Source organism: Rhopalosiphum padi, chromosome 2 (genome assembly GCF_020882245.1).
Source record: "Rhopalosiphum padi isolate XX-2018 chromosome 2, ASM2088224v1, whole genome shotgun sequence".
In the NCBI taxonomy this organism is placed as follows: Eukaryota; Metazoa; Arthropoda; class Insecta; order Hemiptera; family Aphididae; genus Rhopalosiphum; species Rhopalosiphum padi.
The window spans coordinates 86,067,151-86,094,522 of NC_083598.1; the positions used below are offsets into that span (position 1 = coordinate 86,067,151).

Here is a 27,372-nt window from a genome sequence, read left to right on the forward strand (position 1 = left end):
TGAGATCATTATAATCCTTAGCAGACAAAAAAGAGTTATTATCATCCCACTTGTTCATAAGGATATATTTTATTTTTTCGCTAAAAATTGTAATACAAATAGCGTGTACCAGTGTATCTATATCAATAGTCATTTTAAATCGGTACATACAACAACAATTATATGCATACTAAGGTACTTGTTTGTTATCGCCCCGCCAGTACGCCGTATAAAATTTATCGCCCCGCCACTCTTGTTTGTTATCGCCCCTCTATAAATAAAAAAAAATATTTCAATGTATAATATTATTTTATTTTAATAGTTTTAAATATATAAATGTATAGTATAAAATTTAAATTCAAAAATGTATAAAATATAAAATATGTATAAAAATGTAGAAAATATATTATGAATCTATAGTTATAATGGAGGCCAGAATTCGGAAATATCTTTGAGGATAGTTTCAAATGCGTCTTGTTCTCCGAGACGTGTTCTCCACATAAACTCTGCCAAATATGATTCTAGAAAATTTCTGTTAGTTCCACGACGCTTTTTATTGCCCCATTTAGCAGAACCCCACAACCTCTCAATATGTTGGGTGTGAGCCCCTGTGTCCGGATCGACAAAATTATACGTGTGGTTTACCGTATTATGTTTGAATCCCACTTGCTGCAAATTATTGTAAGCTTTCCAACAATCTGACAAAATTATTGAGCCTGGTCTTATATATCTTTGTATTATAGGTAACAATGTTTTTTCCGATCGATCTGGTACACTGATTATAAAACACGCTTTAGTTTCCCGACATATTCCACCAAAAATCCATTGTTGTGGCAGAATACGCCCAGCATTATTTTTTCTACGCACAAATAAACTTTCATCTATTTCCACAAAAAGACCGGGACCACCAATTTCTTTATTTTGATTATTTTCAAGCTTCCATACACATACCTCACGTAGATAATTACTCCAATCAACCACAGCATTTTGTCCCATATTTAGTTCACGTTTACAAAATGTTACCGAAGACATTTCTCGGGTCCAGTAGTATATGAAACGGACAATTGTGTGTATTGGTAGTCTAGAACCAGTTAGCCAATTATTAATTCTTAATCCTTTTTCCTTTCGGCAACTTCTTTTCTGACATCATTTCTCACTAGTAGGTAATAAGTAAATGAAATGGTAAACGAATGCCAGCAACGAACGAATATCCTATATCATAAAAATAATAAAATGTAGTTTTCTCATTTTCTAAAATAGCTCACAAACGATTAGCAATAGCGATAAATTGTATGCGATGTACTGGAGGGGCGATAACAAACAAGTACCCATACTAAAGTATAATCAACTATATATTTTTTTCATATTGTTGAACCACCACCTTATCTGTGCCCGATTAAGTTTTATTAGTTTACCCACGAATTACACATTTTTGACAATTAGTTTAGCGGTGACCATATCATTGCTCGTTGGACATCTATTTTATAATCAACATTTCCCATTCTATTAGAATTAGATATTTACTAGAAAATAACGATAATTTCCATATTAATAGAAAATATAACGTTAAAATAACCAGTGAATAACGTAATGTACTGTAACATTATATATAATATGCATTGCACAAATAGAAGTTGAAATGGCTTGTATAATAAAATAAAATATTATTTTTCTTATTGACTAATACAATATAGGTACATATTACATAAGCATGTTATTAATTATTATTCACTACAACTTTGCAAGTTCAACTGTTTTTAGTAAAAATAATCAACATAATATTTATTATTTTTGCCTATACCCATGCAAATCATATTATTGTTTCTCTACTCTATTATTCGAAATCAAGAAAATTAAAAGAAACAAGTATACTATTATGTCATTACTCACTGTACTGTTATATTATTATATGTAACAAATACCATGTTAATGTTATAATATTATAATTAGTGTAAATGAAAAATATACACTGAATTAAAAATAAATCTACTTCGTCTATAAAATGTAAGTAATTTCAATTCAAAATCATTTATTCTCATAAACCTTAATCCATAAAAATGTTTTCTATAAGTTCTTTTTTTTATGTTTATGACCGATGAAATTGTGGGATTAGCTTTTGCTACGTCACCCTGCGTATACAAATTTCAAATATTTTAATAAACACACCTATCACGTATTTACGTATGTCATTTGAACATACACAACATAATAAATAGACATATAGATTATAAATAGAGTTAAATTATTAGATAATAGCCAATAGGTTAGTTACCTACTTGATTTCTTAAATCAATCCAATCACTAACGACCTATTCAGCGGCGTTTGTTATGAATTTGCTCTGGCTAGGGATGAACAATTCAATTAACAAACCTTGGAGGTATCAATGCATCAGGCGACACAAATTGTAATTCATTATATTGTTCTTGTTTTCTACTTATTAGTTATTTTCTTATTTAAATAAACGTTAAACGTATTATTTACCATCCGTGAATGACGCAAGATTGTAATTTGTAAATACATTTCAGAAATTACTTATTAATGTATTATTGTAATTTACCTATATAGATCAATCATAGAAAAATTATTCGAGGGCCCTGCTCCAAAAACTACACCCAACTAAAAAAAATTATATATAAGAAATCAAATAAGATGTGATATTAGTGATATTACTGATATTATTTCGGTCAAAATCGAATGTTATCCGAAATTTCAAATTTAATAATATTATTGTTTCTAACAATGTTCAAATTTAAACAAATACAATGACATATCCTCACAATTATCTTTTTTCATATTTGAACTAAAATCAATCGGCCAATCAGTGTAAATCAGCCGACTGTCGAGTAAACAATGGGTAATTGGAAAAATAATAATAACATGAAATAATCTATATACGTAACGTATAATACGTATTACAATTTACACGGAAACTAATATAAATTGATGCAACGATGATTACAAGTAATGAAGTAAGTAATAACTCACAAGACGACAAGAGCATGAGATACCTAGATGGCTTGATATATCTAACTAATTTACATTATAGTCTATAGTTGGGTAAGGTTAACCTAAGTTATTCATGTAACAGTAACACTAATAATATTAATAAAGTTGTATTTATCAACAGTGAATTAAAATCAAATTGAGAAATACTTGTATAGGTAACTTACCTATTAATAAGTATAATATAGATACACAATAATATTATGTTAAATGCAGTTTAACACTATTACAGATTATTTACCTCATAAATAAACTCGTAAGTAATTGCAATGTACGACAATAGTCAATAATCGTCATTCGTTATAGTTAATATAACGATATAACCCTGTTATTTGTATGACAAAACTCCCTAAACACAAAAAGTGTAATTTTATTATAAATAATAATATACCTAAATACCTAATGTCTAGTCCTAATGTAATAACCTAAGTATTTTGTACAATGAAATTGTTACAAAAACCATCATTAAAAATTGTCCTGCCTTATTATTATAAAAACAACTCTATCTTTATATCTTACATGCACGAATAGCATTTTTATTTTATATTCTACACATAGGTAGTTAGTCATATTTTAATATTTACCTTTATGGCTTTATGGTTATACAATAACAATATACAAATTAATATGGATACATTTTTATATAGGCACATCTTTTATACTAATACTTATAGATATTTTAAACGCATTACATTTCTATAAGAAAAAAAATGTATAGATATATATATTTTAAATTAATCTATTTCCATTACATTTATCGTTTTTGCTGATTACATTAATAATATTAAACGATGTCGACATTTTTTTTGGAAAAATTATGAGCCAGAAACTAGTCCTAAATTCAAATCTGGTTGGCCTTTTTTTGGTAAGCAGATTTTGGACGGATTGAATTTCTATGAAGTTAAGAGTTTAAGACCAAGCTGGGCGTCTACATAAAAAATTAAAAATAATGTTCCATATTTGTTTGGTTTACGTAAACGTGTATTTTAGTGTACTTATTTTTTTTTTTTTAAATACTAAAAATCAGTATTTAAATTTGTTTGCTTTACAAGTCTTTCAGATTCTTACAATTTTCAACTTAACTTCTACAGCTTTCTTAATCTTATGAGTTTTTAAATCTCTTGGATTCATCAATCGCTCTAATATTTTTCATTACCCTGCAGTCCAGTCACGGTTCCGTGGCCTTCCGCACGTGACCGTTCTCCGCATATGGTCCTCTTATCACCACGTTTTCTATAATTTTTCCATCTGCTCGCCACATGTGTGACCGACCCATTCAAACCTTTTGGTATATAATATATTTTTGATACTTGGTTTATTATAAGTTCTTTCTAATTCTATGTTTTTCCTTCTTTCATACTATATCCTGTTATTAAATTCCTCGTTGGTCCATAAATCTTTCTTAATACCTTTCTTTCAAAATATAATAACTAATTTTTTACCTAACACTTTTAGTTGATGACCGTATCTCGTAAGCATACATGCAAATATTGGTCTTTTATAGAAAACGTATAATTATTCTTTCGTAATTCAAGACAACAATCAATATTTAATTACTAATGTAAAAACTAAAAGTATTTTAATAATAATTTCAACAAAAAAAATACTGAGTCAGGTCAGATTACTCCTAAAAAAAAACAAAATGAGGCTATCGGAGTCAGGTCAGACTGTTTAAAAATTTTTTAAATTTATACAGGCTGGTTCCGGCTGTCAAAAAAAAAATACTGAACCGGATTAGCCAAACCGAACATGCTTCAAATTTTTATCCCGAGTAAACTATACCTATATTGAATAAAAAAAATAATAGTGTTAATATATACGTAGGTATATATAATAAATGAAATAAAAATAATCTACTAAATTATGTCATCCAACTAAACTATGATGTAATAATGTAATATGCAATATTTGTTATTATTATTAATTTTTTTTTAACATTTATAACACCCACCATCTTATATGTTAAGAAATATTGACTAATAACTATAAAGTATAAAGACAATGGTACATCTAGAAACGAGAAAAATATAGGAAATGTGTGAATTACAAAAATTTCAACATCACACACAATTATTTTGCTAATTTGTACAGTTTGTGTACCGGTATTATTTCAAAAAAAAATAAAATGTTTTTTTTTTCTCCCGATAGACAGATAACAATGATTATATTTATTTATATGGTTTTTATAAAAATTAAATACGAGATAGACTTATGTCTTGTATTGTTTTATTTGAATATAAACGTTTTTACCAGTTTATTATAATTTATTTTGCTAAACAAGGCACTTCTTTAAACTTCAAAGTTCAAGGTTCAAATGCACGTATAAAAGTCGACTAGTGTCTAAAATCCAAATATATTCATATATTTTTTAATATGAAATATTATAATAAAAAGTGAAGACTATGCCACTATGGCGAATCAAAATAAAACTATATTTAACAAAATGATTTCACTGTTAATATAATAATACAAACTAAATATTACGACAATTTGTCAACATTAAATTTTTATGAATTAAAATTATAATATTTAATTTTAATTAATTTAAGTAGATTCATAATACCAAATTAGATAAACTTAGTACTCCCCATTTTTTCTTAATAGTCAGGAAAAACTAAATAAAATATGGAGAAATAAAAATATAAACATTTTTATACAATTTAAATTAAAAATAAGTTGAGCTTTAATCCACATGACCACATTTATTCAGTTTATCTGTTTTACTCGCTATGTGTACTTCTGACAATTATATTATTCTCCATTTTATATACAAAAGTATTATTAGATTTTTCTATAATATTCTGTATCATAAATATCAGTTATTCTCTGCTGTTCATATTAATGAAATCCTATTCTCGATAGAAGACGGATTTAAAAATTCCAAAAATTATATAATTTTAATTGAAATCGAAGTTCATTATAACCAAACAAAACTGCGGCCCTCTTCTATACTTAACCTTCAGGTCAAGATAAGGAGTATACATACAATTAATCAATTCGATATGAATGGTAAAAATAACAATCGTGTATAACTAATTATAATAATCAACCGTCTAAGCTATAATTAAATTCAACACAAATATAATATCAATGATAATGAAGACGAAATGATTCAAATTATTGGCACACGGTAAAATCTCTCCGAGACGAGATAAATACACGCACTCGTCAAGTCTAAGTTAGTATCTTTAAATTGTGTCGTCCATTTATTAGCAAACGACAAAAGTGAACAGACACGACATAGAAATAAATAACACAGATGAATGCAATGGTAAAACGCCAATATTATACTACCAATTTTTATCAAATCGGTAATTAACAAGTTATAATTTATTATAACTTATCTGTTGATGAAAAACATATAAAACCATAAAGAATTTAATTCAGAATAAGTGCAAAAGTACGAACAATCTAAAAATAAATACCTATGCGCAAATTCATATAGATCCGTAAATGACTGTAATTGCAATAAAATTTGATTTCTACTCCTATCAACTCTAATAGGAAAGTCTTTATCGGGTGTTTATTAGAAATTTAAACCCAACCACATCAATCGAATAAATTAAAAAGAAAAATGACGGTAAAATGAATTTTTAGCTCGAAATATCACAAACGCTCTGCATAGACTTACTAACGTTCAGACGTTCGTACTACCACAACAAATCCCTTTGTGTCAAATATGGTGAGCACCACAGTGGCTCAGTTCTGAATCTTGTACAAAAAATTCTGAATATGTGTTCAATACGGAAACAACCGTACAGCCAACAACTACCGTGGATGTACAATTTTTAAAAAGTTACACCAATTAAGAATACAACAACATCCTCAACACAAACACTGAAAAAATAACCAGTAAGCATTTCTGAACCGAGTAATAAAAATCACCCTACATCCATACGCAAATGTTATCCAAAATTCCAAATCTAATAATATTATCTATTATATAAAAATAAGTCCGGTTGATAAAATAATCCCGATGATGTAGTAAATTATCCAACGGAGTTTTTGAACTCTCTGGAGATACCAGGATTTCCACCACATAACTTGCAACTGAAAGTTGGTACAGTTATTTTGATACTGCGTAATTTGAATCCACCGCGACTTTGCAACGGTACTCGACTTTCGGTAAAGAGACTTATGCCGAATTTAATTGAGGCAACCATTATTAACGGAAAGTACGCAGGTGAAAATGTATGTATTCCTCGAATACCAATGATTCCGACTGATCTTCCGTTTGACTTCAAACGATTGCAATTCCCAGTTCGCCTTGCGTTCGCAATGACAATTAATAAGTCGCAAGGCCAATCGCTTAGTGTTTGCGGGATAAATTTGGAAAATCATTGTTTTTCACATGGACAGTTATACGTTGCGTGTTCACGAGTTAGGAAACCATCCGCTTTGTTTGTGTTAACGTCAGACCAAAAAACAAAAAATGTGGTTTACCAAAGAGCACTACAATGAAACAATTAAATAACACTTCATTTTAGTAGGTAATTGAAATGAATTTATTACTGTTGTGAAATGAAATAAATATTTTCCTTTTCAAATATATAACAAAAAAAATTTTTTTTCTTTATCTTTTAATCACCAAACGAAATGTTACATAAAACGAATCTGGTGGCGAAACGGAGTTCGCCGGGTCTGCTAGTTGTTTCTAAAAATTTTCAAATTTAAACAAATACAAACGACAAATCCTCACAGTTATCTTCCTTCATATTTGAACTACAATAATCAATCTGCCAATCAGTGTAAATCAGGCGAGTAAACAATAGACAATTGAAAAAAAATAATAACATGAAATAATTTATGTAACGTAACGTATAATACTTATTACAACTTACGAGGAAACTAATTTAAATTGATGCAACGATGATTACAAGTAGGTAATAACTAATAAGACGACAAGACTGCAAGAGCATAAGATATATGTACCTAGATGGCTCGATATATCTAACTAATTTGCACTATAGTTAGGTTAACGTTTAGTTAAGTTATCGGTTTAACATTAATACAAATAATATTAATAAAGTTGTGTTTATCAACAACGAATCAAAATCAAATTGAGAAATACTAGTAAAGGTTACATATTGGCTAATGGCTATTAATAAGTATTATATGGGTACACAATAATATTATGTTAAATGCAGTTTAACACTATAATGGATTATTTACTTCATTACTCGTAAGTAAATTACAATATACGACAGTATTCGTGATAAATATAAGTTATAACGACATAACCCTATCGTTATTGTAATTATTATTTAACATAATATATATAATATTAATATCCACACGGCATAATGCACGTATAGGTATGTGTGATGGAAGGTATTTTAAAACCGGTGAACACTCGGAAAACTCGGTGAAATAAATAATAATATCATATCATCATTAATAATATTGTGATCTGAATAGAAACGTAACGCCATTGCCCATTGTTGTACAACATATATATAAAATCTAAATTCGAAATAGCAGGTACCTACGTCGGTATTTACGGTACCCGTGTTTTGGACCCGACCACCGGTGGTGGTTCGTACCGGTTTTGGTCACCAGACGTCGCGTCGTCGCGGCGGCGGCGGTTTACGTTTCCCCCCACCGGCCGATGCAAACCGAAAAACGCGGCGCACCACCGACCGCCGCCGCATGATAATATGCCCGTGGCCGGCTTTCACATTTTGCAGACAGACGCCGGTTTTTGAAGTACGCACGGACGCAGAGCGGTTACACACCAACATCATCGTTATTTTGTCGCCGTTTGTTTTACCGACAAGTCGATTCCCTTTTCGGACGTTTCACGTCGACCTGCTGTTTGGTAAATAAATATTCACACGTTCGTTAATTTTGAACTGCACAGGACGTTTTGCGTGATTAATCGGAAGAAAATGGAAAACCGGGCAAGGAACACGTTCGTACTCCTGACGATTGTATTTGGTATAGCGTTGCAATGCATTTCGGCAGAAGACGTGAAAACCACCGATGCTCTTCCAACTGGATCCCCTGCACCCGTCACCCCTGTGGCGGCGGTCAACCCTGCACACGTTGATTTGCCGGCAGCCCAAGTTGAAAACGCCGCCAAAACCGTACTGCAAAATTCAGAGACGCCGATGAAAAATGACAACTCTTCGGTAAGTAAACGTAACGATTTCGGAAAAATAAATAAGTGCACAAAACAGAATAGAATGTATATAATTAAAATTATCGTTTTTATTGGCTATTGTGGATTTTATTGCTTGTAGTATGTATATTTTGTTGTGTAAAAAATGTATCGGTTGTTTAAAATAGTCGATGTTGGTGTTTCCGATAATTTGTACTTTGGTCTTTAAGTTCGCATCGACGGGCCTTTTGATAGTACATTGAGACTCGAGTTCAGTGCGAAAAATGAATTTTCTCCGAGCATTCAGTTGATATATAATATAATATAATATTATAATAATAACAATAATGATATCGTAAGACATTAACAAAGGTTGTTAAATAACAATAATTAAGAATCAGGGAAACTGGACCGGTTTGAATTTTGATAAATCACCTGGGAATACACAAGCGAAACGAACGGTTTCATAAAAGAAATATTTAAACCGAAATTCCATGGTTATATTAAACCACTGGTTGTTTTAGAGATTATAATATTAAATATTGATTAAATTAATAATATTTTAATTATAAATATTACACAGGGTTTTAAGTTTTATAATTAAAGTATTAACTTTTGGTACTAAAGTCTAAAATTTCTAAGTATTGTTCTAATTATTATAACTATATTAATTTTTAACGATAATTCGTAATATCAGACTACTTGAATGTTTCTAGATCGAATTTCTGAATAAATAATAGGTAAATATTTGTATTATATCCAAATTTTAATGCCTAAGTTTTCGACCATATGTTTATTCATATGTGTAAACTAACTTGGTAAATAATTTATATTATTCCTATAGCGAATGGTTTTTTAAAGTACCAAAAACGGCGTAGGTAATCGTTTTATAATTTTAAAAACATTTAATAATTATAATATATTAATAACTATTTTAGCTTCAAACATGTACATTGAACGATTATAATCTGCGGTTATAGGAATTGTATACTACTTCATATTCGTATTTAATATTTTAATACCTTTATATTAAACATGCATACTTGAATGGAATATTACAATAATATATAATTTAACCTTTTACAGATGTATTAAAATTAACGTTAGTTTATAAATTAATATTTTCGTAGGTATTTTATTTGTTATAAGAATAGTTTAAGTTATAAACATTATATTTGTTTGCCGTTTGGCAAATTATTGTGAACCAGTCTTATCGTTATACAGACAGCACGAAGCATAGTAATAGCATTATAATAATTTATATAACTGAAGTAGGCGGAGATCGAAGTCATAATTTTTTAGTTTTTATTCGACAAAAATCTATTTAAAATATTTTAAAACATTCACAGGATTTTTGTTTCTAATATTATTACATATAGATCGAACATTTGTGGTTAGGTTAAAACGAAGCCATTCTTAATAACGTTTTTTTCAAACTTTAGTAGTTTCTGTTTTTCTCGGTATATAGAAAATTTATCGTAAAAATGATGACAAAGTTACAAAACTCAATTCATGTTTATTATAATAAGTAGGTACTAAATTTCAATCATCACTTTCCATATTAACTATTTTATTTTTATTATTAAAATGCTATTAAAGTCAATAAAATATGCTTGCTCTTAAAAACTATATTGATTAATTTTTTTAATACGTATATTCTATCACAAGTATAATTAATAATTAATAAATCTAGTAGTTAATAATTCTCTGTATAAATGTATCTATATAACAATCAAAAAATATTTATTTAACTAAATATTAACTTAAATTTCGCATCTATATGTTGAACTGATACTATTATACTATACTATTTTTTCTTTGATAATTGAAATGAGTTAAACTGTTGTCTGTAACGCACGTCGCTCACCATTTTGTTTTAAGAATTGATTTAATATAAAATATGAGATAAATAAATGCATCTCATATTAATTGTCACACGCCCTTAGTCATTATTTTTATCACTTTATTTATGTATACGTCATGTCAATAAATAATATGATTATTAAAGATACGAAAACCAAATATATATATATATACCTTATATACCTATAGGTATATACAATATGTCAAAATACATTTCGTATTGATATAGTTGACCAATTAAACTTATATAGTTTTAACATGTTTTCATATCTAAAATCGTTAAATTCTTTACTGACATTTTGTATTAGTTTGGTTTTAAGTAATTATGATTAAAATTCTATGGAAAGATTGACGTAAAATAACCTTTCAATAATTAAATAATATATTATCATGTTTGTATACACATGTGATTATCAGAGCTTATATTATGCTCTACTATGTAGAAATATAAGATTCGTTTAGTTGATGATTCACTGAATGTAAATACATGGTAACAAGCTAACACATCTGTTTACACTGTTAATACATTTTTGTTTTATGAATCTGTGTTTGATTGATCAAATAACGAACAAAATTCAAAATTCTTATGTGGTAGTATCTTATTCAACTTATTTTTTGTTCTTAGGTATTATTTTACTATTTTTTTTATATTCTGAAATAATAGTGTCTTAGAGGTTTTAAAACCAATCATTTTACTTGTAATCAGGTACTCAGGTATATTGTATATTACTTTAAAATTAGATGTACTTACCATACATAATAAAAATTATTTAACATGTTATAAATACCGAGATAAGGGTTTACACGTTCTAAAATAAATATAAAGGCAATTTTAATGAAACCTATTTTAATATATTGTTGGATATACTTTCGGCTTATAAATTGCTATATATATTTTTAGGTCGTACTATTTTTAACCTAACGTTATTTCTTAATTAAATAAAGACAGGTACTTTAATACACTTAGAATACATATACATTACAGGTATATCGTATACCGTAGTAGTATAATTATTTTTACCTCAACGTAATAGGTCATATAATTACAATTATTTACTAAATATTTTTATGATTAAGTGAATAGGTATTAATTATGGAATTTATAATAGTGAAGTACTGAAGTTTATACCTATTTTTGAATGTTACTATGAACTTTAACAGTTGTCTGTTAACCATTAAACTTGTTTTAGAGAAACATTTTTTGTATTATTGACAGTTAAGTATATAAGGATAAACTACTTTTTGCAATATAATTAATAATTGTATTTACCTCAAATGTAAGTTTATTTATTTTATGTTAGTCACGAGTCATAAAGTTCATGACTCATACGTAATCGTTATTGTTTTCTTTATTACATTTACCTAATGATTAATAACGTTATAAAATATTTATTTTAAGTTATTTTAGGCTTAATCATCAGCGCAACTAGACCTCTAAAACGTGGTGCTAAAACTGTTGATAATTTACCAATTGATGGCATTTCACTAAAATAATAATCGTCAGGTATAAAAAAACAAGGGGTGCTAAATTTGAACTTGGGAGTGCTAAATACTTTTTGCACCCCCCTAGTTGCGCCACTGGGTTTAATTTTCCATTAAGTGTGAAGTTTATTCCATTTGATTTGGGAATTTAATAAAATCTATCACATTATGTAGAATTTCTAAGTTATAACTTTTAAATATATATTATTATATATGACCAATATGTTTTGCTGTGTAAAGAATACCTAATAATTGTTGTCATAATTTGATTTAAAATTGAATTTTAATATTTATTTGCAGCGAGTTATTGAAAAACTTCTTTTTGACCCATTTTTTTTATAATAATCATACATTTATAAATTATATAAGTTATTTAATCAGAATTATACTTAGTATTTCGTCATTTGATTGATGACAATCAGACAATATTTTTAACATTTTAACTTATTTATTCTTTTCTAAAACATTTTAGTTAAAAACCTGAATGTATTTAAAATTATGTTTTAGAGTATTATATGAGTGTTAGGTACACTAGTTACAGTTTGTTTATTAAAAGCCAATACACTTAAGCACTTTAGAATTAGTTCAACGGGTAATATGAAATTATGTACATAATATACATATATGTACATTGTACATAGTTCAACAATAAAAATCCACCTAAATTATTTAAACGTTTGAAAATATTTACTGATTTTTGTTAAAATATTCACTCGGTGTAATAAATAAAATTCATCAACTTGATCGATACGGTAATAACAGTGTTTTGTAGCATTCAACGAGAATGAGTACACCAGTGTTAAATTTAAAATAAACGCAAATGCACAGGTGTTAAAGAATGGCATCGCAGTTGTCATAGGTACTTATAATATTAATACTTGGCAAAATAATCATTATACGTACGTATTCAATGCATATTATATTGTTTATATATCTGTGTTAAAGCTAAAACCCAGATAAAAAATCATAATTGTTATTTCCTCCACTACGGATTTTCCTATTGAACATTTTTCTTGTACTTCAAAACCCACAATTATGTCTAAATAAAAATTTTAAATTTCGTTAACTTGGTACTCTTTGACAAATTGCCCTTATTGATTTTTCTAGTGTTTTATTTTATTAGTGAATATTCTAAAAATTAATAAATTTATTTTCCTAACAATATAATTAGTAGTGATAGAATTTTGTCGTAAATTCTACTTTGGTCGGGAGTGTGGTAAAAAGATAACTTACATATAAATACGTTTTGAATCATTCTGATTTCAATGAAATTAACTTTATTTTACTTTTTTGACATTTGGTCATTTTTTATCATTCTACTACGTTATTATTGCCAGAAAAAAGTTAAATCGTAATTAATGGATAACTGATAAAATAATTATTAAATTTATCAAAATTACCGTAATTACATTTTCATTTACGACTTAAGGAAAAGAAAAATTATCCGTCTTATTATATTGTTGTAATTTAGTTGATCGGTAAATGTCAATCTGTTAATATAGATAGTTAATAGTTATCTATAAAATTTGATTTCAAATTTAAATTGGACGTCAAAATGCATTCAATAGGATAAGTTTAGTGAAAATAACTACCAAAATATAAGGTCCTAAATTCGTTTTTTAATGTTTAATTTAAATTAAACAAATGCTTTTTTCGGTTACTTAAAATTGTATTTTATGGATTAGTTTTGCAATCCTAAAATAATTAGAAATCAACTTAGTTAGTTTAACTAACATTTTATTATGTTTCCAAAATAGACAAGACTTTTTATATACGTTTTAACATTTGACCCAATAGCCTAATAAATTTAACTTTTCATTTTACGAATAGAAATACCTTTTTAATAATTTCATACACATTAGTACATTACTATATACGTAATCGATATCTTTTGTCACCTGTCAACTTTTGTGATGACATTTGAAACTCCACACAAAAGACATACATTCTAACAATGAATGGTCATAGGTATGTATATTATGTACCCGTACATATATATAATATTTATTATATACGTGTGTAGTAAACATAAACTTCAACTTTAATAGCATTTTCATTTTATTAGGTCATAAAGTTTTGAAAGTAGATTGGTAAACAATCTAAGAAATAATTTGGCAAACAAACACATGTCGTAACTGACCATCGTTATTTCCGAAAGAAAACTATCGCGCAATTCGTTTCAAAAGTTTTGATATCCAATACTCGTCAATTTTTGACACACTTGTTTATGTAAAATAATCTCTTTAAACATCGTTATTTGTAGTACCTTTCTTGGTCAAGGTTATTTTTTATTAAAAAAGTTCAAAACAAATCATTATTTTTAAAGTTCACTACAAATAAAATATACATTCACGTATTTTTATACTTCACTCCGTACATTTTCTTGTCATTATTGTATCTATAGTATTAATTATTGATTAAGCTTACTATTATTCGATATATTATGTAAAAAATAGCCTAAATTAAACTATGTAAAAAACAATTATTTTTATTCAACGACACCTACATAATGATAATAACTTACAGTTTATTTTTATTTACAAAAAATAAAAACTCGAATATTAATTTAAAAAAAAAAATAGTCTCCTGATTTTAAATAATATATGCTTAAGTTTTATTTCCTGATTGATATGTAAGTATATTGGTATCATTTACAATACATAGTAGTATAGTACCTATGGTTATTGGTTATTATAAAAAATATATCGTAATATTAGGAAGATTATAGCTTAAAATAATTTTATTACCTAGTTGAAATTAAAAAATGTCATCTTCGATTCTCTATGCATTTAAATGGTCGGTACAAAGTTGTATATTTAAATAGTATATTATAAATAGTCTATATTATAGAGCTTAGGTAATAAAACAAAATATTAATTCAATATCAATTAATTTCAATATTATTTATTTATTTGAGCTCTCTATGGGGTCTATATTATTACAAATAACCTTAATAATAAATTTCTTTTTGTAGAGACTCTTTATACTTGGGCTGACCATGACTATTATTGTAGACTGATCGGTGGTCATATTACCTCATAAAGTGAAAATACAATAAATTTTGTTATGTGATATTTAGTTTGCATAAATTTGTATATCCCTTTAAAGTGTAAAGAAAAAGAAAAATAGCATAACATGTCAAATTGCCACCGATTCATTGGCGACAAGACTATGGCATGATCAGTATCGTGTGCTTTTCGATCGTTAAACTTGCACGCCGACACAATAATAATATATTATATTGATGATGATCGGCGGGGAACAACGTACCGAGCAGATAGAGTAATTACGTTTGTCTCTCCCAAGGTTATATCTTTCTATAATATGATACACATGGAACTCTCGAAAAGAAAAGATGTGCCATAATTTTTATTTTATATTTATTTATTATGTTTAATGTGCAAGTTTCATTACAAAGTAGTATTTTAATACTTTGGTTTACTTAAAATAAAATAATTGAATTAGTTTTAAATTTTAAAATATTTTAAATTGTATTCGAGGTTATTAAAAATCCTAAAATATTAGTTGTACTAAGTTTAGCAAAAAACTTAGATTGTTATTTTTTGTCATTATACTTATTAGTTATTAGTTATTATGTATAATATAAATGTATAATACCATCTCTATAGAATTCTTGAATATTTTTATAAGTTCTTTAAGTATTTTTGATTGTATATTTATATACAACACAATACACATTATGTTTTATGCGTCTTGTTTAGTTTTTACTGCGGGAGATAGATTATTGTAGATGTGGGAAGACATCAATCTGTATGTAGTTACTAATCAGTTATAATTGATAAGTGATATGATTAGTAGTATATTATATAGTGGCTTATAATTTTTTAACGTTATGTTTAAGATAAAATTGTTCAAGAGACTGTACAAACAATTTATTTATTTGTATTACTGATATTTAGTCGTATTTATCGTCTAAAATATATTATATTATATCTACATTTATGAACCTACAGACTTGATAAAATACTCTAGGACATAGTTTGATACCAATATATTTACTTTAATTTTTAAATGTCTTAAAAAGACTGAATTGTATAAATGCTCGCATATAAACAAAATTAGATTGTTACAATAAGTCAACTGGAATGTTCCCATCGCATCGGAATCCTCTGTTTCTCTCTGTAATTAACACTATTGTACATGTTTTTGAATACATTGTTTTTTTTTCAGTTATTTATATTTAATGAGAAACACACACGCACATTGCTACTTATGAATATGTTAAAAACCGTTTAAGTCAATGTACTCCAAAGATATAAAAGATTTTCTGTAGGTACCCATTGGTATTCGGTTTACATGTGTAAAGTAATGTAATCTACAAGAAACACGTTATTACGTTACCTAGTGTGGCATTAGAACTTCCATAATATTCACAGTTTACTACGGATAATCTATTTACATTTAAAGATATAACAAATTGAAAATCTCTAATGTTTTTATCTAATTGTCAATAAATAACCTTAAGTTTAAACATATATTTTTATTATTTTTTAATTTAGGATTCTGAGCCACTATCACCGTAGTTGGTTTTACAATGATGTGTTTTTTATTACTTTTTGTGTCAGAAAAATGTTTTGATGAAAATGATTTCTAATAGAAAATTGGGTCTAGGTAGGTGGTATTACTATGGATATGATGGGTTTAAAATAATTGGGAAAAACTAGGAAAAAACAACTATACGGAAAAACTAGAATATTGCGCAAAATCGGTTTTTGACAATATAAGTTTTGTTTTTTGGTCATTCGAAAATTGAATAATTGTATAGAATTGAAATGTTCACCTAATAAATATTATCGTTTTCTAGACATTATACAATTTTCAAAATATGTTGAGCTACTTATACAAATTGAACATTTTAGAATTTTTTTTCTATAAAATATTGATAAAAAATTGTATGCATGGACAAAAAGTTTGAATTAAACACTGGGTTCCTCATAAGTGTTCATACAACAAACTAAAAATATCAAAAATACACTTGAATAAATTAATACCTTTGCATTTCTCGCATAGCACTTATGTATAAGAAAGAGCTTGATTGAAAATTAGCCTTCTTGTTTCCATTTAAACCTAGTAATTCGCATATTTTTTTTTATTTTATCCGCACCCACTTATAATTCATGATTGCGAAAGTTTCTTTAGACATATGATCCCTTTGACTAGGACGTACTTTAATCCACCATTCACTCTTCAATATAATATAACGGTTAATATAGACACTCGAGACATAAGTGCACATGCACTACTTCACGGGTTGACGGATTTGTATTGTGATTATCATCGTGACCCAAATGGACATTAGATTTCTCGGTTACCTCAGATAATTTACATTTTAAAATGAAAAAATAAAATAAAATATAATTTGTGATTATGTCATATTGTTTCGTATGAACTATGGGCTGTATGACTGTATAATATAATATTTTTTATGGTAACCTATTAAATAAAGTTTATGTTATTATTTTTATTATTTCTCGAATCATAACAGTTTTAAAGTATTTCATTGATTTTTTTTACATAGGTTCTATTAAAAACTGACGTCTGACAGTGTAATACTTGTCATGATTATCTCATATAATTTTAGTGACTGTAAAAAGTGTTTGTGATACATTTGCTAGTCAAAATAACCCCTGTCACAAATATTCTACAAATATTCTACCATATGGTAGAAGATAAGAGTGTTACAGTTTTTTTTTATTATTATTATTTGTTATGAGTTTATGACGAACCCATCATTGCAGGATAACAGAAATCGTTTCATGCTCCAAACCAATATCAAATGTAGATAAAATACAACACAAAAATGTGTTTGTTTTCCAACTAATATCATGACATTTTTAAAATATGAGTTGAAATGGTATTTAGATAACGTTATTTAGGTATTAAAAATAATTTATACATTTATTTAGAAATAGTTTTTTTATACATTTCGTGTAGCAATAGTTATATTGCTTACATTAAGTATTAAAATCAATCTTGATAAAACTGTTTATTGACATTTATCATTCTTAAATTGAAAAAAGTAATAAATTATTCTTGATGTAAAATCATTAAAATAAAATAATTTTTATTTTCTTAATAGTACATTTTTTAAGTAGTTTATTTCTTAGTTACTATACTGTTGTCTGTTAAAAATCATATTTATATAAACTATTTTATTGTGGTATTGCTGGTGGTAACCACTTGCAGTGCATCTCTTTCCCTTAATAATTTTTTCTAATACCTAGACTACAATATTTTTATGTGAATACTTGTTTAATGCGTTTTAATTTGTACATGGGTTGTTAATGTTATGTAATACCACTTATACCTATAGTGAAAATGTTAGTTATTCATATTGTTTTTATACGACTAACGGCTGCTAACATATTCTATTATCGTAGAAACACTTGCGCGTAGTTATGATAAAAATTACAATTGACTGACAATATTTACTTAGTTATGTGTCCATGCAAAATCAACGTGTTTACTTTAGTAGCTCGACATGCCGTAACGGTACATAAATGTTTCAGTGTTAAGTTCTCATTAGTAAAACCTATTTTTTACAGTTTTAATTAAATTGAAAATTTTACAACAACAAAATAATTATAAGTGGTTATATTTTAATCTAGATAAATTATATTGTGATAACTTAATGTTATGCCGGGTTATACGATTGTCTATGAGTATTTAACGGACAAATAACACATATTTTTATAAATCTTTAAATGTTCCATTTATTTACTGGTATTCGGCTATTAAGTAGTCGGTGATACTAAGCCTCTTAAATAACTAATAGTTTTAAAATATGGTAGTTTAATAAAGAAATTGATATTTTTAATGTCCTTGTTTAATATAATTGAATATTTTCAGATAAGTTAAATAATCACTATATTAACTATATACATTACATTATATTATATTTCTTTATTGCGGTTGTGAAATTAAAACGTACCGTGTAATACTATAATAATATATTGTTATATGTTAGGAGATTGTTATTTCTAACGGCAATACCGCGAGAAATAATTATGTTTTCTTTGTCACATTATAATATAGTACGTTATTTCAAAATGTTGTGTTTGTATACGTTGTGCCGGTAACGGAGTCGCTCGTTTCGAATTCGAGTCTGTTCCGTGTGTAAAGGGCCCCGGGGTTCTCGTAACTATCCTAGGGAAAGGAGGTGCGCCCAAGGGGAGCAGCCGATACGGCGGTGGGAGGAGGGGAACTGGATTTCTGTGATGAGCGAAAAGGGGTGGAAGTGTGGGGGACGCGAATGGGTTGAAATGTGTAGAGAGACGGAGAGAGAGAGATTTCGCACGCGAATAATAAAATGGTCCAGACGGCGTGCGGGTCCTCCGCTCCATTATAATGTATATAATATATATATATACATGTTACCCACCGACCAGTCTGTGCAGCCCCGCAGACAGGTCTACGGGGCGTGCGGCCGATTGTATGTGCGCGGCGTGAGAGGGAAAAAAAACTTAACCGAACCCACCCACTCCCATCCCTCGTCACCATCGTGGTCCATACTACCCTTCACCAATACCACTCCTCTCTCTCCTGGCGCGCGTAACTGCATTCACCCTATTGAATTTCTGTACAGAGGTAAACGAACAAAACGAGAGCTGCGTGCATACAGCATATGTATATATTATATATATATTGTGTGTATATGTACGTACTATAAGGTCTCCCCGCACGGCGGCAGACCGGTGAGCGGGGTATCGATGAAGGGAGCGGTAGTCGTACATATATATAGTATATCGGGTACGGAAATTCCGAAAAGCGCGTCTGAGCCGTTGATGTCTTTTATCCGCGCCACTTATTATTATCGTCAGGTAAACGTGTGCGCCTTATAATATAATACACTGTGCAATTATTATTATGCCCTACCTATATACATTATACGTCCAGACGGGACACTGATCGAATCGCAGTGTTGTCGTTGTTTTATTATACTTGGTATAGGTATTATTGTTATTCCGATTTCTGGTGATATCGTCGCTTATAATAATTGTACCTACTTCCTACAATAAGATACGTCCGATAGGCGATAGTATGTTATAATACTTAGATAATTTTAGGCACGGCGGTCAAATCCAACCCAACGAATTCCTCGATCGAAGAAGGCGTGGTGGAAGCTAATATATAAGGCATTTTAAAACGTTAAATATTTATTTCTCGAAATATTTTAGAAAATTGAAAGTTTTTATTTGTTACGTTTAAGTAATATCTGCACTAAGTTTCCAATTTAAAAAGTTACACGAAAATATTTAATATTAACAAAAAAAAACTGAATGCATTCTGTCTAAAACGACTAAAACCAATACTTTTCTTTATTTTAATGTCCACGTGAGTTAAGCCTTATCCCCCCCCATCACAACTAATACTACGGAAAAACTTTTACACAAAGAATGCATTAATTCGAATTTAATTGTCATATCTCCTATACACTATCTAAGATAATAATGAACATTACAAATACCGATATTGTCACACTATAACTTCCAGAATCCACAGCTAGGGAAGCTATCTGGAATTGAAACATGGGGATATTTCAAGTTATGACTTATGATAAAATTAGCATCACCTATATGAAATATCAGCATATTCGCTGTAGCTGGGATGCGGTATCAGATTTTTCAGTGCAATTATCATTTTCAGTTATTATACGCTCTCATTCATATGAATAACTTAACTTGAATTAGCACTATTGCTATTAAATTGTATTGCATTATTTCCATTACATTCCAATTCACTTGGTACTGGGACCAGATTCATAGATCGCTTAGATAACTTAGAGCAGAGATATTCAAAATATTACACAAATGATAACTGAACTTTTTTTTTGTTTCATTTTTTTGCGATCCTTTTATTTTATTTTTTGTGCACCGGATTTGTGTTTATAACTCAATAAACTCGTAGTTTTACATTTACGTAGTCGTACATTTTGTATGAACAGGCTCCCACATCCTCCCTCTCGCCAGGCCTGGTTTAAAGATGCTCTGGAATAATAGTTAACTGTAAATAATATACTGTAGAGTGTAGATAAAGGATGGACACATGAATATGTTCTCGAGCCACAAATGTGAACCAAAAAAATTTAAATTCATAATAATGAATTTTGATCTTATAAATAAGACGAGATCCCCAAGTAGACCCATCCCTGCTATATAAGATATGCATGACAACGCATCAACTATCTGATAATATTGTTTATTATATACTGTAATAACTAATATGTAAAAAAAAATATTATTTAGGTGCTTCTATACATGTTGATATTATAAACAAACAATATGGTATACCGTAACTAGATATTTAGATATGTTTTCTCACATAAACTATATTTGAATGTTCTGGGTGTAGTCCCTGCTCGACCAGCCCTGCCCCTGACCTCCTCAAACAATGCGTTTTCAAATAATTTCGACGCGCATTTACCGCATTTATGTTTAGTTTTATATAGACAGGCAAAACACATTTCATTCTTTTCGTAAAGGTATTCCGTTATACACGAAGAGCGAAAACTCCTCATCATTATAAGCTTTTACGTTTCTCTAAACTACCCGTATATACCTGGGTTATTTTAGGTGCGTCAAACTACCGACACCGATTCGAGCAGAGTATAATTTATTATACATTTTTAGACAAATTTCATTAAAGTAGGTCATTAAAAAAAAACTTTTATTAATAGGATTGGTGACATATAACAAACTATAACCATTATTTATTAAAATAATCAATTACAAGTAAACTTTTCACCTACTTTAATGAACTAGTCGCATGTTTAATTTTATGAATTGAATTAATGTTTAGATACATATTTTTTATGCTTAGTCATTATCCTAATTATGTTTTAAAATTGTGTAAGATGTAAAAATAAATGGTTGTTTGAGATATGATTTACCTACCAGATAAACGCTATTGCCATAATTTGGTATTAGACTCATATGTTTGAACAGCAGTCCAGTGCATTGAACTTTATTTCATTGTGATATGGAACAATGAAAAATATGCTATTCCAAAAATAATTGTATGATTTTCGAGCTCAATAGACTCGGAACAAAATAATGGCGTAATCGAGTGAAGATTGGATTGTAATCGTAATAATTGAACAAAACCTTTATTATCCGATAACTTCACTACATTTTTAATGTGTACATAAATAGATATATCATATATATAATCAATCTTCTTGCACATATATTGCACTATTCTACCCGTAACGTTTTCTTTAGGTATTAATTGATTAAAGTTGCAAAGCAGCGAAATGAGTATGAATAACGAATAATTGTAGTCTGGATGTAATAGGACACAAAGAAAATAAGTTCTTTGTCAGTAAATAAATGTTAAAACATCAAAAAATATGTTATATATTCGGTTACTTCATATTTATCATTCGTTAATGTTAATATATATAAAATATAATATGATTTGATTCGAATATTATGAATTATGATGTTACAGAATTATATTTTGTGTAATAATTCCATCATCCGATTGTTCCTAACTTTATTCATATTTTATAATAATAAGTAAACAATAAAAACAAAACAAAATAAAGTTAAGAACATAATACAATAAATTATTATAAAAATATGTTTTTATATTGTGTTCTTAGTATTACCGCAGGTAATTATCATGTTTTTGTATAAAATGCCGCCAGACCAATTTTGTTTTCTGGTGCATAATAGACACGCATTTGGCACACTTGTTTATGATGATCATCATTGTTTTTAGCTGTATTGCCTGTATTCGTAGTTTAACCGGCAACAACATGTAAAATATTTGTCAATGTACCCGATAAAATAAATAATAACATTTAGTTGTACAATACTTAAATATTTTTTATTTCAATTTTTAGATAAAATATAAATCCATCATAAATACTATTTGATTAATCGTATATTGATGTAACGTTAAAGTTTTAGGAATTAAGCAAATATAGTTGCATGTATAACTATAGGTAGGTTCTACTGTAAATCCAACGCCTACATAATTTAAAATGGCAAATGTTGTTCATTTTAGTATGGTATTAATATTATTATAATTATTTAATATTTTAATTGCTTAATGGAGGGAACTGTCGGTTTTTTTTTTAGTAGAAATACACGAAGAAAATCTAAGTACCAATAGGTGTGCATTTAAAGTTCAAAATATCTAATAAATATATTAATAATATTAGTGTATTAATAATAATTATTTAATTCAATTTGTTTAACCAATATAGTGTAGTAATAGGCTAAAATAATTAATAATATTTGATTTGATGACATAGTTTTAGGGAATATTATCTATATTGATTATTGTGTACTTATTTAATTTTTTGCCAACTTATTACAATATAATTTGTATAAATGCAATTAACTAATTTTTTTTATTGCAGACACAACACATAAATATTGAAGTATACTATGAAGCGTTATGCAAGGATAGTGTTGAATTTGTCTCAAAACAGTTATTACCTGTATATAATAAGCTAAACAAGTTCATCAATGTGACATTTATTCCTTTTGCTCAAGGAAATGTAAGTTAAAAAGATAAAAAACTGGTTCGCTTGGTCAGATATTAATTTATATTTTTCTATATTGTGTCAGTATTAATTTAAATGTTGTTAAAATAATACAATATTTTCGTTATTATTTCTAGATCACACACAACACCACTGACAACACTTACAATATCACATGTAAACGTGATGGAGAGTGTGCTGCTGATAAAGTACATGCTTGTGGTATTAATAAAATCAAAGATAGCGAAAAATTAATCAAATTTGTGAATTGTTCTTTGACCGAAGGATTCAATAGTCCAAATAAGACTGTACCAATCGAAGTGGTATGCATTTGTATAAATAAAAGAATTGGTTTCTAATTCATATTTTCATAATTTAATTAATCTTTTTTATTAGTACTTAAAAACTTAATTGCACTTACTCAGAACATATTTTGTAATACATTGATTTTTTTTTTTAAATGTAGTTAATACTACGTGCTAACCAATTATTTCTTATATATTTTATATAATATTTGATACTTATGTATATCAAAATTGTTCAGTAACGTTTAATTGTTGCTTTATTTTTTTTTGTACGGTATTAAATACACCATCGTTTACAAGTAATGTTGTTCAATCTTCTCATCAAAATACTTATATATTGAAACAAATGAAACCAATTTGTTTAACTTTATTATTACTTATTGGATATTAACTTGACTATTTAAATTATTTTATAGTGTGGCAAAAATAGTAGCATTGATAATAGCATCGTTACTGAAATCACTGAATGCGCCAATAGTAAAGACGCATGGTCGACATGGCTCCAAAATTATAAGAATATGTCTACTAGTGCTAATGTGACAACTGTACCTAAAATTTTAATCAACAAGGTAAATTTAATTTAAACAATTATTACAATTTCTTCTATTTATTTCTAATGTGGTTTATTTAATATTGAAGGTTCCTACTGAAGACATAACATCAAATAATTTAATGAAAGTTGTATGTAAACAAATTAATGGTAAAGATTTACCTGCCGATTGCAATACTTTTGTTAGTGGATCAGATAAACTTGCTGTTGGAATATTACCAATAATAATTGGTGCTTTTTATATCATAAAAATGATCTAAGTCTTAATATATAAGGATTATAATATTTTAAGTTTATATTTTTAACTAACTATTCATCTTATAATCTGTTAGTTTTATAAGTATCTTTTTTTATTACCTATTATTACTCATTTATTATATATAGCTTTGCCACACCCTTATTTAATTGTGATTAAAAATGTTAGTGTGTATCCATTTGTCTCTTAGACTTACATAGTAGTACTTGATAGAAATATTAGAAACACACCATGATTTGCAACGGACATTTAATTATGTAAAAAACGACTTTAAACAAAAATGATGTGTATTTTTTTTTTTTTAATCTGATTTTCAAATGAAATGTTTTTGAGTGGTAGAAGTATTATGTAATAATAACCCTAATATTTGTAAAGATTTCTATAAGGATCTAAAATTATTATTAGTTAAATTATTATTCATTTATTATATTTTTAATCATTTTTGTGAAATATTTATTTTTTATGATGTACACACAAATCAATGAATACCAAGTAAATGCCATATTAATTAAAAACTAATATTCCTCATTATTGACCTCTTTAAAAAATTTAATGTAAATGAGATAAACTAATAATTTTTAAATTGGTTAGTGATTATAAATTAACAATTTAACTTGAAAATATCTGTTGTAATTATGTTAATTTGAGTATATTTGCTATAAATTATAATCTATATTAGGTATCAAACATTCATAATGATATGATAACATTTAAATTCATAAAATTTGTATGATTATTTTATTAAAACTATATGTGCTAATTTAGCATTAGAACTATATTAGTTTAAATATAATTGTTAATTTATATTTCGACATCAATTAAAAATAATGTAAATCAAATTACAAAAGATATAAGCTACTGTGATTGTCATGAATACACAAGGATAATATCTATAACACTTAAAAAACTATTAACTGTCAATTAGGTTGTATTTATATATATTAAGGGCGTTTGAATCAAATTAATTAATTATTTTTAAATACTTTTCGTTTTATTATATTTATATTACCAAAAAGAAAACTATTAAATTAAAAACTTCCTTCTGAAATTGGAAAAAAAAGAATTATTCATTAGAGTTTAGACCAAATTTAAAATATAAATAATAATTAAATAAATATTTTACAGAATTTAAAATTTCTTAAAGTTCTTGCACTATTTGTGTTCCAAAATGTGTATTTTCTTAGTGTTACAATCTTAGTCAAAAATTATACATAATGGCTACATGCATACAAAAATAAGTACTCAATAATGATGCGCTTTACATAAGTATTTAAGTATATATATATTGTTTTCTTATACAATACATCTATAAAATTAAAATCTTAAATTAAATGTTTATAGGAATAAAATTATTGAAATATATAGAACTATTTTTATCGATTAAATAAGCTGATAAAATCACAATACATATAATCATATAGGTATTATAATATGGTCCTAAACATAACACATTTGTACAGTTGTCTTATCCAATATTAATTACATACGCAATTAGGTTTTATCCAGGGCTTATTCTAACACCCCCCCCCCCCCTGGCTACACCATTGTCTGTAGCCCTGCAGGGTCCAATGAGTTAAAAAATATCACTATTTTACATTTTTACTTGCTCTTGTTAGTTATAGCGCTGACGTTGAACAATTAATAAGTAAAAGTTAATATCTGTAAAATTGTAATAAATCAATAAACCGTCAAAGTTTATACGTGGAAACACTAGAAACGGAAAATTAATATTTTTTTTATTCATTTTAACATACCTGGCGCCTGTTCTTCAAAATTGAGATTCAAAACTAACAATATAGATATAGAAATTATGAAATAATGAAAAAATAGAAATAAATGATAAATTATGAATTTCGCATCCAAGACTCATGTGCTGAAGCCAAAGAACAAGAATGGTTTAATGGGATTTTTATGACGGTTTCAAAAAGAAAATCTAATGATCAATAAAGATCAAACTAAAAACAATTTAAAAAAATAACGTTCTAACATTGTGTTGTGTTATATTAATTAGGTACGAAAAAAGTAAAGTTGACATTAATTAAAATAAAATATTTTAAACGCGAAACGTGAATATTTATTATTTTATTTCTAAGTTAAATTTTAAATTATGCCACCTAAAAGCTAAAAACGTTATCATTTTTTACTATAATATCTGATATTATACTTCGATTTAAAGTTATATTTTGATAGACTTATTTAAACAAAGTGCGTAGTTGATTAAAATTCTTAGAATAAGCCCTGGTTTTATCTACTATAAATAATAATAGATATAAATTTTTATTAATTTTATTGATACCCTCAAACAATTTAAATTTTTA

The 27,372-nt window shown here is 27.4% G+C and overlaps 1 protein-coding gene across 1 annotated transcript; it reads left to right on the forward strand.

The window, feature by feature from the left end:
- Positions 1-8,634: 8,634 nt before the first annotated feature.
- On the forward strand, positions 8,635-25,569 carry LOC132921095 (GILT-like protein 1). The gene is made up of 5 exons (XM_060983931.1): positions 8,635-9,114; positions 23,818-23,958; positions 24,081-24,266; positions 24,665-24,817; positions 24,888-25,569. Exons 1-5 carry the CDS (start codon positions 8,872-8,874, stop codon positions 25,056-25,058), a joined length of 894 nt encoding a protein of 297 aa, XP_060839914.1. The 5' UTR covers positions 8,635-8,871; the 3' UTR covers positions 25,059-25,569.
- Positions 25,570-27,372: the final 1,803 nt, after the last annotated feature.

Bases quoted from the DNA above. Each gene is read 5' to 3' on its own strand.
- LOC132921095 (XM_060983931.1), top strand. From the start codon at position 8,872: ATGGAAAACCGGGCAAGGAACACGTTCGTACTCCTGACGATTGTATTT. The intron at 23,959-24,080 runs GTAAGTTAAAAA...TATTATTTCTAG, and splicing joins TTCCTTTTGCTCAAGGAAAT to ATCACACACAACACCACTGA. The intron at 24,818-24,887 runs GTAAATTTAATT...TTAATATTGAAG, and splicing joins CTAAAATTTTAATCAACAAG to GTTCCTACTGAAGACATAAC.